At 45.1% G+C, this 17,602-nt stretch overlaps 1 protein-coding gene across 2 annotated transcripts in view; it reads right to left on the reverse strand.

Annotated features, from left to right (window-relative positions):
• LOC112261909 (calcipressin-2-like) overlaps positions 1–17,602 on the reverse strand; it is a 126,456-nt gene that overhangs the window by 104,926 nt on the left and 3,928 nt on the right. For both annotated transcript variants that reach the window (XM_024437549.2, XM_024437548.2), the window contains exon 2: positions 16,778–16,995. In XM_024437549.2, the coding sequence (XP_024293317.1) occupies positions 16,778–16,993 (216 nt within the window). In that variant the 5' untranslated portion in view covers positions 16,994–16,995. The remainder of the gene's footprint in view (positions 1–16,777; positions 16,996–17,602) is intronic.

Here is a 17,602-nt window from a genome sequence, read left to right on the forward strand (position 1 = left end):
TTCCACAAAGCTGTGAACGATCTGAGAGACAAGGCAAGAAGGGCTTTCTATGCCATCAAAAGGAACATAAAATTCAACATACCAATTAGGATCTGGCTAAAAATACTTTAATCGGTCATTGAGCCCATTGCCCTTTATGGTTGTGAGGTCTGGGGTCCGCTCACCAACCAAGACTTCACAAAATGGGACAAACACCAAATTGAGACTCTGCATGCAGAATTCTGCAAAAATATCCTCAGTGTACAACGTAGAACACCAAATAATGCATGCAGAGCAGAATTAGGCCCATACCCACTAATTATCAAAATCCAGAAAAGAGCCGTTAAATTCTACAACCACCTAAAAGGAAGTGATTCCCAAACCTTCCATAACAAAGCCATCACCTACAGAGAGATGAACCTGGAGAAGAGTCCCCTAAGCAAGCTGGTCCTGGGGCTCTGTTCACAAACACACCCCACAGAGCCCCAGGACAGCAGCAAAAACCTAAGAAAGAAATTGAGAAACCTATCCAACCAAAAACATAGAGAAAACCTGAGTCTACGCCTTCACTATGGTGAATCACTAAAACAATACAGACATACACTACGGAAAATGAAGGAACAGCACGTCAAAAATCAGCTCAATGTAATTGAAGAATCCATACACTCTAACCCCTTCTGTGAAAATGTGAAAACACTAAACAAACAACACAAAGAGTTATCTATCCAAAATGGAGATGTATGGGTAAACCACTTCGCCAATCTGTTTGACCCTATAACAAAGAACAAACAGCAAAAACATATGCATGATAAAATACAAATCTTAGAATCAACTATTAAAGACTATCAGAACCCACTGGATTCTCCAATTACCTAGTAATCCAATTACCTCCAATTACCAACTACAGGACAAAATACAAACCCTCCAACCCAAAAAGGCCTGTGGTGTTGATGGCATCTTCAAAGAAATTATCAAATATACAGACAAAAAATTCCAATTGGCTATACTTAAACTCTTTAAAATCATCCTCAGCTCTGGCATCTTCCCCAATATTTGGAACCAAGGACTGATCACCCCAATCCACAAAAGTGGAGACAATTTTGACCCCAATAACTACCGTGGGATATGAGTCAACAGCAACCATGGGAAAATCCTCTGGGTTATCATTAACAGCAGACTCTGAGCAAATGTCAAATTTGCTTTTTACCAAATTACCGAATAAAAGACCACATATTCACCCTGCACACCCTAATTGATAAACAAACAAATCAAAACAAAAGCAAAGTCTGCTCATGCTTTCTTGAGTTCAAAAAAGCCTTTGACTCAATTTGGCATGAGGGTCTGCTATACAAATTGATGGAAAGTGGTGTTGGGGGAAAAACATACAACATTATAAAATCCATGTACACAAACAACAAGTGTGCAGTTAAAATTGGCAAAAAAAACACATTTCTTTCCACAGGGCAGTGGGGTGAGACAGGGATGCAGCTTAAGCCCCACCCTCTTCAACATATATATCAACGAATTGGCATGGACTCTAGAATAGTCTGCAACACTCAGCCTCGCCGTACTAGAATCTATAGTCAAATGTCTACTGTTTGCTGATGATCTGGTGCTTCTGTCCCCAACTAAGGAGGGCCTACAGCAGCACCTAGATGTTCTGCACAGATTCGGCTAGACCTGGACCCTGACAGTAAATCTCTGTAAGACCAAAATAATGGTGTTCCAAAAAAGGTTCAGTCGCCAGGACCACAAATACAAACTCCATCTAGACACCGTTGCCCTAGAGCAAACAAAAAACTATACATACCTCAGCCTAAACATCAGCACCACAGATAACTTCCACAAAGCTGTGAACGAGCTGAGAGACAAGGCAAGAAGGGCCTTCTATGCTATCAAAAGGAACATCAAATTCAACATACCAATTAGGATCAAATCAAATTTATTTATATAGCCCTTCGTACATCAGCTGATATCTCAAAGTGCTGTACAGAAACCCAGCCTAAAACCCCAAACAGCAAGCAATGCAGGTGTAGAAGCACGGTGGCTAGGAAAAACTCCCTAGAAAGGCCAAAACCTAGGAAGAAACCTAGAGAGGAACCAGGCTATGTGGGGTGGCCAGTCCTCTTCTGGCTGTGCCGGGTGGAGATTATAACAGAACATGGCCAAGATGTTCAAATGTTCATAAATGACCAGCATGGTCGTATAATAAGAAGGCAGAACAGTTGAAACTGGAGCAGCAGCACGGCCAGGTGGACTGGGGACAGCAAGGAGTCATCATGTCAGGTAATCCTGGGGCATGGTCCTAGGCTCAGGTCCTCCGAGAGAGAGAAGGAGAGAATTAGAGAACGCACACTTAGATTCACACAGGACACCGAATAGGACAGGAGAAGTACTCCAGATATAACAAACTGACCCTAGCCCCCCGACACATAAACTACTGCAGCATAAATACTGGAGGCTGAGACAGGAGGGGTCAGGAGACACTGTGGACCCATCTGAGGACACCCCCGGACAGGGCCAAACAGGAAGGATATAACCCCACCCACTTTGCCAAAGCACAGCCCCCACACCACTAGAGGGATATCTTCAAGCACCAACTTACCATCCTGAGACAGGGCCGAGTATAGCCCACAAAGATCTCCGCCATGGCACAACCCAAGGGGGGGGGGGCGCCAACCCAGACAGGATGACCACATCAGTGAATCAACCCACTCAGGTGACGCACCCCTTCCAGGGACGGCATGAGAGAGCCCCAGTAAGCCAGTGACTCAGCCCCTGTAATAGGGTTAGAGGCAGAGAATCCCAGTGGAAAGATGGGAACCGGCCAGGCAGAGACAGCAAGGGCGGTTCGTTGCTCCAGAGCCTTTCCGTTCACCTTCCCACTCCTGGGCCAGACTACACTCAATCATATGACCCACTGAAGAGATGAGTCTTCAGTAAAGACATAAAGGTTGAGACCGAGTTTGCGTCTCTGACATGGGTAGGCAGACCGTTCCATAAAAATGGAGCTCTATAGGAGAAAGCCCTGCCTCCAGCTGTTTGCTTAGAAATTCTAGGGGCAATTAGCAGTAAAACCTTGAAATCAGCCCTTGCTTTGACAGGAAGCCAGTGTAGAGAGGCTAGCACTGGAGTAATATGATCAAATTTTTTGGTTCTAGTCAGGATTCTAGCAGCCGTATTTAGCACTAACTGAAGTTTATTTAGTGCTTTATCCGGGTAGCCGGAAAGTAGAGCATTGCAGTAGTCTAACCTAGAAGTGACAAAAGCATGGATTAATTTTTCTGCATCATTTTTGGACAGAAAGTTTCTGATTTTTGCAATGTTACGTAGATGGAAAAAAGCTGTCCTTGAAATGGTCTTGATATGTTCTTCAAAAGAGAGATCAGGGTCCAGAGTAATGCCGAGGTCCTTCACAGTTTTATTTGAGACGACTGTACAACCATTAATATTAATTGTCAGATTCAACAGAAGATCTCTTTGTTTCTTGGGACCTAGAACAAGCATCTCTGTTTTGTCCGAGTTTAAAAGTAGACATTTGCAGCCATCCACTTCCTTATGTCTGAAACACATGCTTCTAGCAAGGGCAATTTTGGGGCTTCACCATGTTTCATTGAAATGTACAGCTGTGTGTCATCCGCATAGCAGTGAAAGTTAACATTATGTTTTCGAATAACATCCCCAAGAGGTAAAATATATAGTGAAAACAATAGTGGTCCTAAAACGGAACCTTGAGGAACACCGAAATTTACAGTTGATTTGTCAGAGGACAAACCATTCACAGAGACAAACTGATATCTTTCCGACAGATAAGATCTAAACCAGGCCAGAACTTGTCCGTGTAGACCAATTTGGGTTTCCAATCTCTCCAAAAGAATGTGGTGATCGATGGTATCAAAAGCAGCACTAAGGTCTAGGAGCACGAGGACAGATGCAGAGCCTCGGTCCGATGCCATTAAAATGTAATTTACCACCTTCACAAGTGCCGTCTCAGTGCTATGATGGGGTCTAAAACCAGACTGAAGCATTTCGTATACATTGTTTGTCTTCAGGAAGGCAGTAAGTTGCTGCGCAACAGCCTTTTCTAAAAATGTTGAGAGGAATGGAAGATTCGATATAGGCCGATAGTTTTTTATATTTTCTGGATCAAGGTTTGGCTTTTTCAAGAGAGGCTTTATTACTGCCACTTTTAGTGAGTTTGGTACACATCCGGTGGATAGAGAGCAGTTTATTATGTTCAACATAGGAGGGCCAAGCACAGGAAGCAGCTCTTTCAGTAGTTTAGTTGGAATAGGGTCCAGTATGCAGCTTGAAGGTTTAGAGGCCATGATTATTTTCATCATTGTGTCAAGAGATATATTACTAAAACACTTGAGCGTCACTCTTGATCCTAGGTCCTGGGAGAGTTGTGCAGACTCAGGACAACTGAGCTTCGAAGGAATACGCAGATTTAAAGAGGAGTCCGTAATTTGCTTTCTAATAATCATAATCTTTTCCTCAAAGAAGTTCATGAATTTATCACTGCTAAAGTGAAAGTCATCCTCTCTTGGGGAATGCTGCTTTTTAGTTAGCTTTGCGATAGTATCAAAAAGGAATTTCGGATTGTTCTTATTTTCCTCAATTAAGTTAGAAAAATAGGATGATCGAGCAGCAGTAAGGGCTCTTCGGTACTGCACGGTACTGTCTTTCCAAGCTAGTCGGAAGACTTCCAGTTTGGTGTGGCGCCATTTCCGTTCCAATTTTCTGGAAGCTTGCTTCAGAGCTCGGGTATTTTCTGTGTACCAGGGAGGTAGTTTCTTATGAGAAATGTTTTTAGTTTTTAGGGGTGCAACTGCATCTAGGGTATTGCGCAAGGTTAAATTGAGTTCCTCAGTTAGGTGGTTAACTGATTTTTGTAATCTGGCGTCCTTGGGTAGACAGAGGGAATCTGGAAGGACATCAAGGAATCTTTGTGTAGTCTGTGAATTTATAGCACGACTTTTGATGTTCCTTGGTTGGGGTCTGAGCAGATTATTTGTTGCAATTGCAAACGTAATAAAATGGTGGTCCGATAGTCCAGGATTATGAGGAAAAACATTAAGATCCACAACATTTATTCCATGGGACAAAACTAGGTCCAGCGTATGACTGTGATGGTGAGTGGGTCCAGAGACATGTTGGACATCTGTTTAAAAATACTTGAATCAATTATAGAACCCATTGCCCTTTATGGTTGTGAGGTCTGGGGTCCGATCACCAACCAAGAATTCACAAAATGGGACAAACACCAAATTGAGACTCTGCAATTCTGCAAAAATATCCTCTGTGTACAACGTAAAACACCAAACAATGCGTGCAGAGCAGAATTAGGCCGATGCCCACTAAATATCAACATCCAGAAAAGAGATGTTAAATTCTACAATCACCTAAAAGGAAGTGAATCCCAAACCTTCCATAACAAAGCCATCACCTACAGAGAGATGAACTTGGAGAAGAGTCCTCTAAGCAAGCTGGTCCTGGGGCTCTGTTCACAAACACAAACAGACCCCACAGAGCCCCAGGGCAGCAACACAATTAGACCCGTCCAATTAATTAGAAAACAAAAAGATAATTACTTACCACATGGAAAGAATTAACAAAAAAACAGAGTAAACTAGAATGCTACTTGGCCTTTACTATGTACAGACTCAGTGATGATACCCTTGCTATTGAGAAAGGTTGCCATATGCCTTGAATTGAATGAGAGAGAGAGAGAGAGAGAGAGAGAGAGAGGGGGAGTGCAGAGAGAAAGAGAGCGGGAGTGCGAGAGAGAGAGAGAGAGAGAGGAGAGAGAGAGGGGAGTGCGAGAGAGAAAGAGAGCGGGAGTGCGAGAGAGAGAGAGAGAGAGAGAGAGAGAGAGAGAGAGAGAGAGAGAGAGAAAGAAAGAAAAAAGAGAGCGGGAGTGCGAGAGAGAGAGAGGGAGAGCGAGAGAGAGAGAGAGAGAGAGAGAGAGAGAGGGAGTGCGAGAGAGAAAGAGAGCGGGCCGTGCGAGAGAGAGAGAGAGAGAGAGAGAGAGAGAGAGAGAGAAAGAAAGAAAAAAAGAGAGCGGGAGTGCGAGAGAGAGAGAGGGAGAGGGATAGCGAGAGAGAGAGGGTGCGAGAGAGAGAGCGGGAGAGAGCGAGAGAGAGAGAGCGGGAGAGAGAGCGAGAGAGAGAGAGTGGGCGAGAGAGAGAGAGGGAGAGAGAGCGAGAGAGAGCGGGAGAGAGAGAGAGAGCGGGTGAGAGATTGAGAGCGAAAGAGATAGAGCGAGAGAGCGAGAGAGAGAGAGAGAGAGAGACAGAATGACATTTGAAATGTCTATATTCCTTTGAAACTTTTGAGAGTGTAATGTTTTCTGTTCATGTTTGATTGTTTATTTCACTTTAGTTTATTATCTAGTCTACTTGCTTTGACCATGTAAACATACGCTTCCCATGCCTAAAAAGCCCTTTGAATTGAGCTGAATTGAATTGAGAGGGAGTGCTAGAGAGAAAATCAAATCAAATCAAATCAAATTTTATTTGTCACATACACATGGTTAGCAGATGTTAATGCGAGTGTAGCGAAATGCTTGTGCTTCTAGTTCCGACAATGCAGTAATAACGAGCAAGTAATCTAACTAACAATTCCAAAAAAACTACTGTCTTATACACAGTGTAAGGGGATAAAGAATATGTACATAAGGATATATGAATGAGTGATGGTACAGAGCAGCATAGGCAAGATACAGTAGATGATATCGAGTACAGTATATACATATGAGATAAGTATGTAAACCAAGTGGCATAGTTAAAGTGGCTAGTGATACATGTATTACATAAGGATGCAGTCGATGATATAGAGTACAGTATCAACGTATGCATATGAGATGAACAATGTGGGGTAAGTAACATTATGTAAGGTAGCATTGTTTAAAGTGGCTAGTGATATATTTACATCATTTCCCATCAATTCCCATGATTAAAGTGGCTGGAGTAGAGTCAGTGTCATTGACAGTGTGTTGGCAGTAGCCACTCAATGTTAGTGGTGGCTGTTTAACAGTCTGATGGCCTTGAGATAGAAGCTGTTTTTCAGTCTCTCGGTCCCAGCTTTGATGCACCTGTACTGACCTCGCCTTCTGGATGACAGCGGGGTGAACAGGCAGTGGCTCGGGTGGTTGATGTCCTTGATGATCTTTATGGCCTTCCTGTAGCATCGGGTGGTGTAGGTGTCCTGGAGGGCAGGTAGTTTGCCCCGGTGATGCGTTGTGCAGACCTCACTACCCTCTGGAGAGCCTTACGGTTGAGGGCGGTGCAGTTGCCATACCAGGCGGTGATACAGCCCGCCAGGATGCTCTCGATTGTGCATCTGTAGAGGTTTGTGAGTGCTTTTGGTGACAAGCCGAATTTCTTCAGCCTCCTGAGGTTGAAGAGGCGCTGCTGCGCCTTCCTCACGATGCTGTCTGTGTGAGTGGACCAATTCAGTTTGTCTGTGATGTGTATGCCGAGGAACTTAAAACTTGCTACCCTCTCCACTACTGTTCCATCGATGTGGATGGGGGGGGTGTTCCCTCTGCTGTTTCCTGAAGTCCACAATCATCTCCTTAGTTTTGTTGACGTTGAGTGTGAGGTTATTTTCCTGACACCACACTCCGAGGGCCCTCACCTCCTCCCTGTAGGCCGTCTCAATAGGAGCCCGACGCTTCCTCTGAAACTCTGGTGGAGAGCTATCTGAAGTATGCGAGTTGTTTCCAGCCTTGGGTAGCAGCACAAACACATCTCACTGCTGTGTCCTCCTAACCGACTGACTCACAAGACATACTGAGAACTGTCATCACCACAGCCTATCATACGCAGCAGAATAATGTAAATGATGCTTGAATCACCTCTGTGCAGAGGAGTCCAACATTTACAAGCTACAGGTATCTATAGATATAGAAACATATGTATAGATATAGAAACATATGTATAGATATAGAAACGTGTATAGATATAGAAACATATGTATAGATATAGAAACATGTGTATAGATATAGAAACATATGTATAGATATAGAAACATGTGTATAGATATAGAAACATGTGTATAGATATAGAAACATATGTATAGATATAGAAACATGTGTATAGATATAGAAACATGTGTATAGATATAGAAACATACAGTGGGGCAAAAAAGTATTTAGTCAGCCACCAATTGTGCAAGTTTTACCACTTAAAAAGATGAGAGATGCCTGTAATTTTCATCATAGGTACACTTCAACTATGACAGACAAAATGAGAAAAAAAACAAATTTTAATGAATTTATTTGCAAATTATGGTGTAAAATAAGTATTTGGTCACCTACAAACAAGCAAGATTTCTGGCTTGCTTCTTACATGAGGAAAGAACTTTGATTCCCCTGCCCAGACAAACACATTTCTCCTCAATGTCCCAAATCTGCCTAAACCTACATGGGAAAGTAAACACAACACCGTCCCCTTGCTCTGACTAAACCCAGTCGTCTACAGTCACCACTGTAGAAAAAAACACGGTGATGAGACAGTGTTGGCTCCAACGTCCTCTAACAGGGACACTGTAAATATCAACAGTGAAGCTATTCCAGGTGACATCTGCAGTCTAATGGTCTCTCTGTGCTTTGATTGGTGTAAATCATCTGTCTAAGCTGTGGGGCTGCTCTCCAGGACGGCTTAGATCCCTGCTGTATTCTTAGACAGACGAACGGACTGGCCGGCAGGCAGGCAGACAGACAGGAGGACGGACGGAAAGACGGGCAGATAGACGGGCGAGCAGATAGACAGACGTACACAGACAAAACAGACAGACAGGCAGGCAGAGGATGACACAGCATTGTTTTCTTGGACGTGACGTGAGAAAGCTGAAAGCTGTGGCTTGGTGTGGGTGATGACAATTCATCAGGGTCAGAGCAGAGCGGACTGGGGCAGGCTTATGTAATGACGCTCAACACACAGAGGAGAGAGAGAGAGAGAGAGAGAGAGAGAGAGAGAGAGAGAGAGAGAGAGAGAGAGAGAGAGAGAGAGAGAGAGAGAGAGAGAGAGAGAGAGAGAGAGAGAAAGAGAGAGAGAGCGAGAGAGAGAGAGAGAAAGAGAGAGAGAGAGAGAGAGAGAGAGAGAGAGAGAGAGAGAAAGAGAGAGAGAGAGAGAGAGAGAGAGAGAGAGAGAAAGAGAGAGAGAGAGAGAGAGAGAGAGAGAAAGAGAGAGAGAGAGAGAAAGAGAGAGAGGGGGGGGGGTGACATAAGCAGTGAGTGGGAGGATCTAAACCCCAAGAGACAGAACAGATGATTTCTTCTCAAATCCATCTGTGTCCGAGATGAAACAGGGCTTATAGATGCTATACTGTAGATCTCATTCATTCACAACACACTTGCTCATATGGTCTCAACAACTCTCATAGAGTAGGAAACTAACTTACCCAGTCTCACTAACTGACCCAGATGGTCACACAGATAGTTTATTATAATGCAGCCAACTGTACATATAAAGTATATCTTTGAGGTGCTTAATTCAGAGGGAACTTGGTTGAGTTTCGTCATACCAAAGACAGTCTTTAAACTGCATGTTGATAGTGTCTCTGGTATGTGGGTCTTTTTCTACTGTAACCACCAGGATTCATAGCAACAGTTAGAGTTATGTGTGAATGCTGCATGCTCTGTGTGAATGCTGTGTGTTCTGTGTGAATGCTGTGTGTTCTGTGTGAATGCTGGGTGTTCTGTGTGAATGCTGTGTGTTCTGTGTGAACGCTGTGTGCTCTGTGTGAATGCTGTGTGTTCTGTGTGAATGCTGTGTGTTCACACCATCAGCACTTTCTGTGTTCCAGACACCCCATGCGCTCTTAACACAGTGTCCTTTTACCCAGATACTGTTTCAGCTAATCTCTTTCAACTTTAGCCAGTTTTGCAACAGATAGGATCATAGTGGTAGTGGTGGTGATGGGGAGGGGGGGGCAGAGTACTTTGTCACGGGGGGAGGGAGAACTATCCATGCAGTGCAAAAGTCCATACTTGTAGCTGGCCACATCAAAGTGATATGCCTATATAAAGTAGAGCGCAGACCACCGCGGAAATGCCGGGTTACATAACCACGAAAGAAACCAAAAGCTCCCTCAAATGTAGATTCCTTGCGATGTTGTCAGGAAACTTGGCCTCTTTAGAGAGGAACTGACCTGTCAGGGTGTCACCCTGACCCCAGAGTTTCCCCCCATTACTCTGTTTTCTTCCGCCACTTCCTTGTTTGAGACGTTCCATTAATAGGCAACTTTGCTCTTCCATTAAGAAGAAACGTTCGGTGTTGCATTTCTGACCCCTCTCCCTTTCAGCGCCCTGGCTGTAATTATGTATGGGGCAGAGGACACATTGCCTTTCAGAGACTCACACTTTTAGACACTAGCCGTGTCCAAATACCCATACTTGCGTTCTAAACAGTAGGCATTTGAGTTATATTCGAAAATAGAACGTCTTATGGTTTGGAAAATTGATTATGCTTTAAAATGCCAGGATGTTACTCATTTCGCCATTTCATCTAGTAGAATTCGCTGCACACTTTTGAGGATGATAACCGTCTTCCCAGGCTCACGTGTGTTTGACAACAGCTGATAATGAGATAAGGAGACGCGCTGTACCAAATTAAACAAATGGTGAGAATCAACTCTACTGCGCATTTCATGGAACATCCTCAGCCTAGTATGTTGCTATTTGTTGCTTACTGCATTCATTTTTACTAAACAATACCTTCTAAATATGATTTAGTAGTAGGCTGGTATTAGACACTAATAGCTACACTATTAGCCTACATTCTCCTCAGGAGCGTGTTGCTGCTTTAAACGACAAAAATAAAAATCGCCTTGTAAAAAGAAAACAGAAAAGACAAGAGCACGTCAGTCTCATGAACTCTCCCTGTCAACCGCAATCTGGCTTCACTGTCATCTGCAATGCCACGTCAGTCAGTCCCCATCGACCTGGTTATGAATCATACTCAGACTCCTTCGCTGTACCTTGACATTTCCAAGCTGACGATCAATACTATCGATTGAGAAAAGACCCTGTGTAGAGAGGGACCAGAGGAAAAGGTATGTGGCACACAAATGGAACCAGGGACTCCATCCAATTTAGTATTAGTCTTGGAGGTGCAAATCTCTGGTTTAAATATCCTTAAGCTCTAAAAATGTCTGTCTAACCCCTGGTCCTGGAAACAGTCTGGAGACTCAACTGAGAGGACACTTAGAGGTAAATCAAGTCGTTGGAACTTGGAACCGAGGGGGCCAATAATGACACTCCAAATTCCATTGCAGTCCACTGGGGCTTTAGGACTGACTGATTTTCCACCCCCAGTCCCCAGACAGACTGAACTATTATTAGAGACAGGGTAATAGCTAACACTATGCAGCTATAAATAGTCATGATTCATCACCCAGGGATTTTCATCAAAGTAATCTTATCACATAGCCTGTTAAATTGATTCTGGCTCGGGTGCAAACAGAAACTATGCTTCACACAAATACATTTGACGGCGAGGCAAATCAGGGAGAAAAACCGAGAGGGAAACATCCAGGTGCTGTTGGACTGACTTCACCCTGGTAGATCAGTCAGTAGAAGCAGAGGCCCTGGGTAATGATGCCTCACTGGCAGACTGGTGTTAAGGTTCATTAGGGCTCATTATAGAGGGAAATGGAATGCTTAAAGTGGTTGTCATGACAACGTGTATGTTTTACGTATATTACCGTCACTCAAGTCATGTCAGTCGAATGCATCCTCCTCTTCCTCCCTCCCTCCACTCCTTAGACCTAATATCCTGCCCTTTCCTCTCCTCTCCCTTCATTGCTTTTCTTCCTCCCATTATCCACTCTAAGAGACAGCCCATCCTATCCTATACCATCCCAACCCAGTCTAGTCCAGTCCCAAGAGGCCAGTCCAGTCGTGTCCAGGCGTGTGTATGTCAGTACGTGTGACTCATGAGTGATGGATCACCTTTAGCCTGCCGCTGTCCTGGAGGAATGGCTTCTGTATGCAGCTGTCGCACAGCGTGAGGATCAAAGCAGTGGTGTGGCCGACCAGCTAATGTCTCTTCTCTGACTGACGCAGGCTGGAGCTGGGGCTGGTGCCGGGTATGATGCTGCTGGGTTTGGGGCTGGAGCAGGGGGCTGGGTATGAGACTGGTGCCGGGTATGAGGCTGCTGGGGTTGGGGCTGGAGCTGGTGCCGGGTATGAGGCTGCTGGGGTTGGGGCTGGAGCTGGGGCTGGTGCCGGATATGAGGCTGCTGGGGTTGGGGCTGGAGTTGGGGCTGGTGCTGGGTATGAGGCTGCTGGGGTTAGGGCTGGAGCTGGGGCTTGTGCCGGGTATGAGGCTGCTGGGGTTGGGGCTGGGTATGAGGCTGCTGGGTTTGGGGCTGAGATGGGGTTGAAGTTGGAGATGGGGTTGGGGCAGAGGATGGAGCTGCATTTGGGGCTTGAGCTGGGACGTGGCAGGGTAAGAGGATGGAGCTGGTGTTGGGGCTTGGACGGGGTTGGGTAAGAGGATGGAGCTGGTGTTGGGGCTTGAGCTGGGACGGGGCAGGGTAAGAGGATGGAGCTGGTGTTGGGGCTTGAGCTGGGACGGGGCAGGGTAAGAGGATGGAGCTGGTGTTGGGGCTTGAGCTGGGACGGGGCAGGGTAAGAGGATGGAGCTGGTGTTGGGGCTTGAGCTGGGACGGGGCTGGGTAAGAGGATGGAGCTGGTGTTGGGGCTTGAGCTGGGACAGGGCTGGGTAAGAGGATGGAGCTGGTGTTGGGGCTTGAGCTGGGACTGGGCAGGGTAAGAGGATGTGGCTGGGGCTGGATAAGAGGATGGAGCTGGTGTTGGGGCTTGAGCTGGGACGGGGCAGGGTAAGAGGATGGAGCTGGTGTTGGGGCTTGAGCTGGGACGGGGCAGGGTAAGAGGATGGAGCTGGTGTTGGGGCTTGAGCTGGGACGGGGCAGGGTAAGAGGATGGAGCTGGTGTTGGGGCTTGAGCTGGGACGGGGCTGGGTAAGAGGATGGAGCTGGTGTTGGGGCTTGAGCTGGGACGGGGCTGGGTAAGAGGATGGAGCTGGTGTTGGGGCTTGAGCTGGGACTGGGCAGGGTAAGAGGATGGAGCTGGGGCTGGATAAGAGGATGGAGCTGGTGTTGGGGCTTGAGCTTGGACGGGGCAGGGTAAGAGGATGGAGCTGGTGTTTGGGCTGGAAATGGGACTGTTCACTGGGGCAGAAAGACCTGACTAGCACAGTTCCTCTGCACAGTTCCTCTGTTCACATGACCTCTGTTCCAGAGAGGGGCACAGAAGAGCAATGCTCCCCAGCACACACAGACCACAACAGGACACAGTGAAGAAAAGAGTTCTCGATGAGAAAGCCTCAGGAAGTATGTCCACATTCAGTAGAAAAGCAGAGGGAGTGGACTGGACTCACTCTCTTAGTCTTTTTTATTTTCATCTCACAAACGTCAAGAAAAACGTCTGTTGATGTACGAGGGGGAGCCGAGGTCAAGGCCTCTAATCTGTGTTGACACCAGGGCTCTAAATTTTAAAAAGTTAGGACCACAACATAACATTTCAGAGCACCAGAAAGTTTTTTTTTTAAATCGATTGATATACAGTACCAGTCAAAAGTTTTATTTTTATTTTTTACTATTTCCTACATTGTAGAATAATAGTGAAGACATCAAAACTATGAAATAACACATGGAATCATGTCATAACCAAAAACGTGTTAAACAAATCTAAATATATTTATATTTAAGATTCTTCAAAGTAGCCACCCTTTGTCTTGATGACAGCTTTGCACACGCTTGGCATTCTGTCAACCAGTTTCACCTGGAATGCTTTTCCAACAGTCTTGAAGGAGTTCCCACATTTACTGAGCATTTGTTGGCTGCTTTTCCTTCACTCTGCGGTCCAACTCATTCCAAACCATCTCAATTTGGTTGAGGTCGGGAAATTGTGGAGCCAAGGTCATTTGATGCAGCACTCCATCACTCTCTTTACACAGCCTGGAGGTCTGTTGAGTCATTGTCCTGTTGAAAAACACATGATAGTCCCAACTAAGCGCAAACCAGATGGGATGGCGTATCGCTGCATAATGCTGTGGTAGCCATGCTGGTTAAGCTTGCCTTGAATTCTAAATAAATCACAAACAGTGTCACCAGCAAAGCACCATCACACCTCCTCCATGCTTCACGGTGGAAACCACACATGCAGAAATCATCCGTTCACCTACTCTGCATCTCACAAAGACACAGTGGTTGGAACCAAACATTTCTAATTTGGACTCATCAGACCAAAGGACAGATTTCCACCGGTCTAATGTCCATTGCTTGTGTTTCTTGGCCCAAGCAAGTCTCTTCTTATTATTGGTGTCCTTTAGTAGTGGTTTCTTTGCAGCAATTCGACCATGAAGTCCTGATTCATGCAGTCTCTTCTGAACAGTTTATGTTGAGATGTGTCTGTTACTTGAACTCTGTGAAGCATTTATTTGGGATACAAATTTCTGAGGCTGGTAACTCTAATGAACTTATCCTCTGCAGCAGAGGTAAGCCTGGGTCTTCCTTTCCTGTGGCGGTCCTCATGAGAGCCAGTTTCATCATAGCGCTTGATCGTTTTTGCGACTGTACTTGAAGAAACTGATTGACTGACCTTGATGTCTTAAAGTAATGATGGGCCCTTGTTTCTCTTTGCTTATTTGTGATGTTCTTGCCATAATATGGACTTGGTCTTTTACCAAATAGGGCTATCTTCTGTATACCACCCCTACCTTGTCACAACACAACCGACTGGCTCAAACGCTTTAAGAAGAAAGAAATTCCACAAATTAACAAGGCACACCAGTTAATTGAAATGCATTCCAGGTGACTACCTCACAAAGCTGGTTGAGAGAATGCCAAGTGTGCAAAGCTGTCATCAAGGCAAAGGGTGGCTACTTTGAAGAATCTCAAATATAAAATACATTTTGATTTTTTTGGTTCAACACTTTTTTTTGGTTACGACATGATTCCATATGTGTTATTTAATAGTTTATGTCTTCCCTATTATTCTACAATGTAGAAAATAGTAACTTTTGACTGGTACTGTATAATCTATATTGGGGCCTATATGTATTCTAGCTACTTCTGAAGTACATGTTGTGCCCTAGAAACTAATGTAACCCTTTAAATACACGTGTTTATTATACCAAGCTAAAATGATACAAATAACTGTCATTGAACTTACAAAGTCATGCGTGGAATGTTAGGTGTCTGCATTGTGGAAAAGCACTATATTGAGATGCATTACATTGAAATTTGTACACCGTCTCTTTAAGAACATCATGTTTGTGAGTGATGACATGCAAGAGATCAGTCATTCATTCATTGCTATGATCAGTGATCTCCTGAAGAAGATATCCCTTTCCTTTCTCTCTGTGCCCCCAGATATTCAGATGTAGTCTACTAGCAAAGTCACCAGGTTGTTCGTTAGCTAGCTAATGAAGTGACATGACGGAACAAGGTGTAAACAAATGGTCCGCGAGAAGTTTTAGAACGACCCGCGACATGGTTTCTGAATGTGAAATGCGGCCCGCCAATCCGCCATAGGAAGATCATTTTTTTTAGATGCGTGTCATGTCTTGTAAACTTTTAGGGGTAGAAATAAGCCGTTAGATTCGCTGCGGTACAACCATGATGGTAACGAATATGCGCTCGCTTTTTACTCTAGTGCACTCAGAAACAACGGTAGAGCGAATCATTACAATGATATTAAATTGGGGTGGGGAACACTGCTTGTGTTTCCAGGTCGCACAGCTAAATGTTTAGGAGCATATGCAACCAAAATGGTCACACTTTAGAGCCCTTGTTGACACTCAGACGACAATGACCCTTGACCTCTGAGATGCTGAGATTCAGAGCACCAGATAGAACTTCCAACAAGTTATATGGCCCTGTGGACATCTATTAGGACTCCTCAGCCACATATCAAAACCACTGCCTGCCATGATAGCAGTCAAAATAATGTATAACTAGAGGTACAGTGGATGACCAGCTTTTGATCTCAGAATGGCAGCTTTTGATCTCAACTTCAGCTGGATTTTTTATTTGATTTGATTTAACCTTTATTTAACTAGGCAAGTCAGTTAAGAACAAATTATTATTTACAATGACGGCCTTCACCGGCCAAACCCAGACGACGCTGGGCCAATTGTGCGCCGTCTTATGGGACTCCCAATCACAGCTGGTTGTGATACAGCCTGGAATCGAAGCAGGGTGTCTGTAGTGACGCCTCTAGTACTGAGATGCAGTGACTTAGACCGCTGCGCCACTCGGGGTAAACTGGATGACAAAACAGGTCTGACAGGCCAACCCTGGGTAATGGTGGATTATGAGGACAGCATTGAGTCGAAGACAGCCAGGGAGAGATGACACCAGATAAATGTAGAAAATGGCTGCCAGGCATCCAGAGTGGAGTACAGTAGGTCAGAGAGATATTCACTGTGTGTTTCTTTGCCAAGGGCAAATTGCCCTCAGAAGACGAACCGCCCCTGAGATGAATAAACTTTATGCCATGCGGACCAGAGGGCACCAATAAATACAGTACCAAGAAAACAATCACACGATAAATAACCAGAACTGTGGTGGACGCATGGACCAGGAGGATAAACCAGGTCCATCTCATGGACAATGTGACCTTTACAGTTGTATCACCTTGAATCCCTTTTCCTTAGACACGAAGCCAAACAAGAGAACCAACTAGGCCTAAGTGAAAATAGCAGGGGGACATTGAGCAACTCTCTCCCCCGTGAATAAGAAGAGAGTGGTTTGACCTTACCTTGCCCTCCTGATCCTCAAACACAGACTGGTCCACGTTGCAGGCGAAAAGGGAGGTGGGCAGGTCGTTAAAGTCGGTGATCTGGTGGAAGCTGTCGCCCAGCGCGGGATGTCCCACAGTGCTTTGCAGTACCAGCAGCTCCTCGCCCCCCAGTAGGTAGACCCGCTGGTAGAATGTGGCGTTTTTCAGGATGGAAAATAAATGCTCCCCCTTCATGGCTACAGAGAGAGAGAGAGAGAGAGAAAGAGAGAGAGAAAGAGAAAGAGAGAGAGAGAGATATGAGTGTGCTCAGTCCAAATGCTGTGATGGCTCCTAGGGGGAGGAAGTGGACAGTCAAACTCTCCTCCGTACCAGTTCACTTGAAGGCTAACTGACCACTGATGTAACTGAATACAGAGCTCACACTCAGTTAAATACACACAGGACTAGCTGTATCTTTTGCTCTTGTTCTACAATAACAAACGTGTTCTGAGGCTTAACCTCACAGATTGTTTTACTATGACATCATCTTGGTTGTGAACCCCTGTCCTCCCACCTCTCCCTCCTCTCTTCCTCATCTATATATTTAACCATATATCTGAAGTGCACCTGACAGGATTCATTCCATAGCCACAGAGTGGAAAGTGTTGTTAGGCAGCGTATTAATGGCGATCTGATGAATCTGTTCTCACAACCACCGAGGTGGACTAAAAACAGTCCACCTCCACAGGCAGTTATAAAACAACAACACAGAGAGAGAGAGAGAGAAATAGAGAGACATAGAGAGTGTTAACCTCTCCAACCCCAAGCCAACAGATGCTAACCTCTGGCCCAGGTCACTAATAC

This window comes from Oncorhynchus tshawytscha, linkage group LG18 (genome assembly GCF_018296145.1).
Source record: "Oncorhynchus tshawytscha isolate Ot180627B linkage group LG18, Otsh_v2.0, whole genome shotgun sequence".
Lineage (NCBI taxonomy): Eukaryota > Metazoa > Chordata > Actinopteri > Salmoniformes > Salmonidae > Oncorhynchus > Oncorhynchus tshawytscha.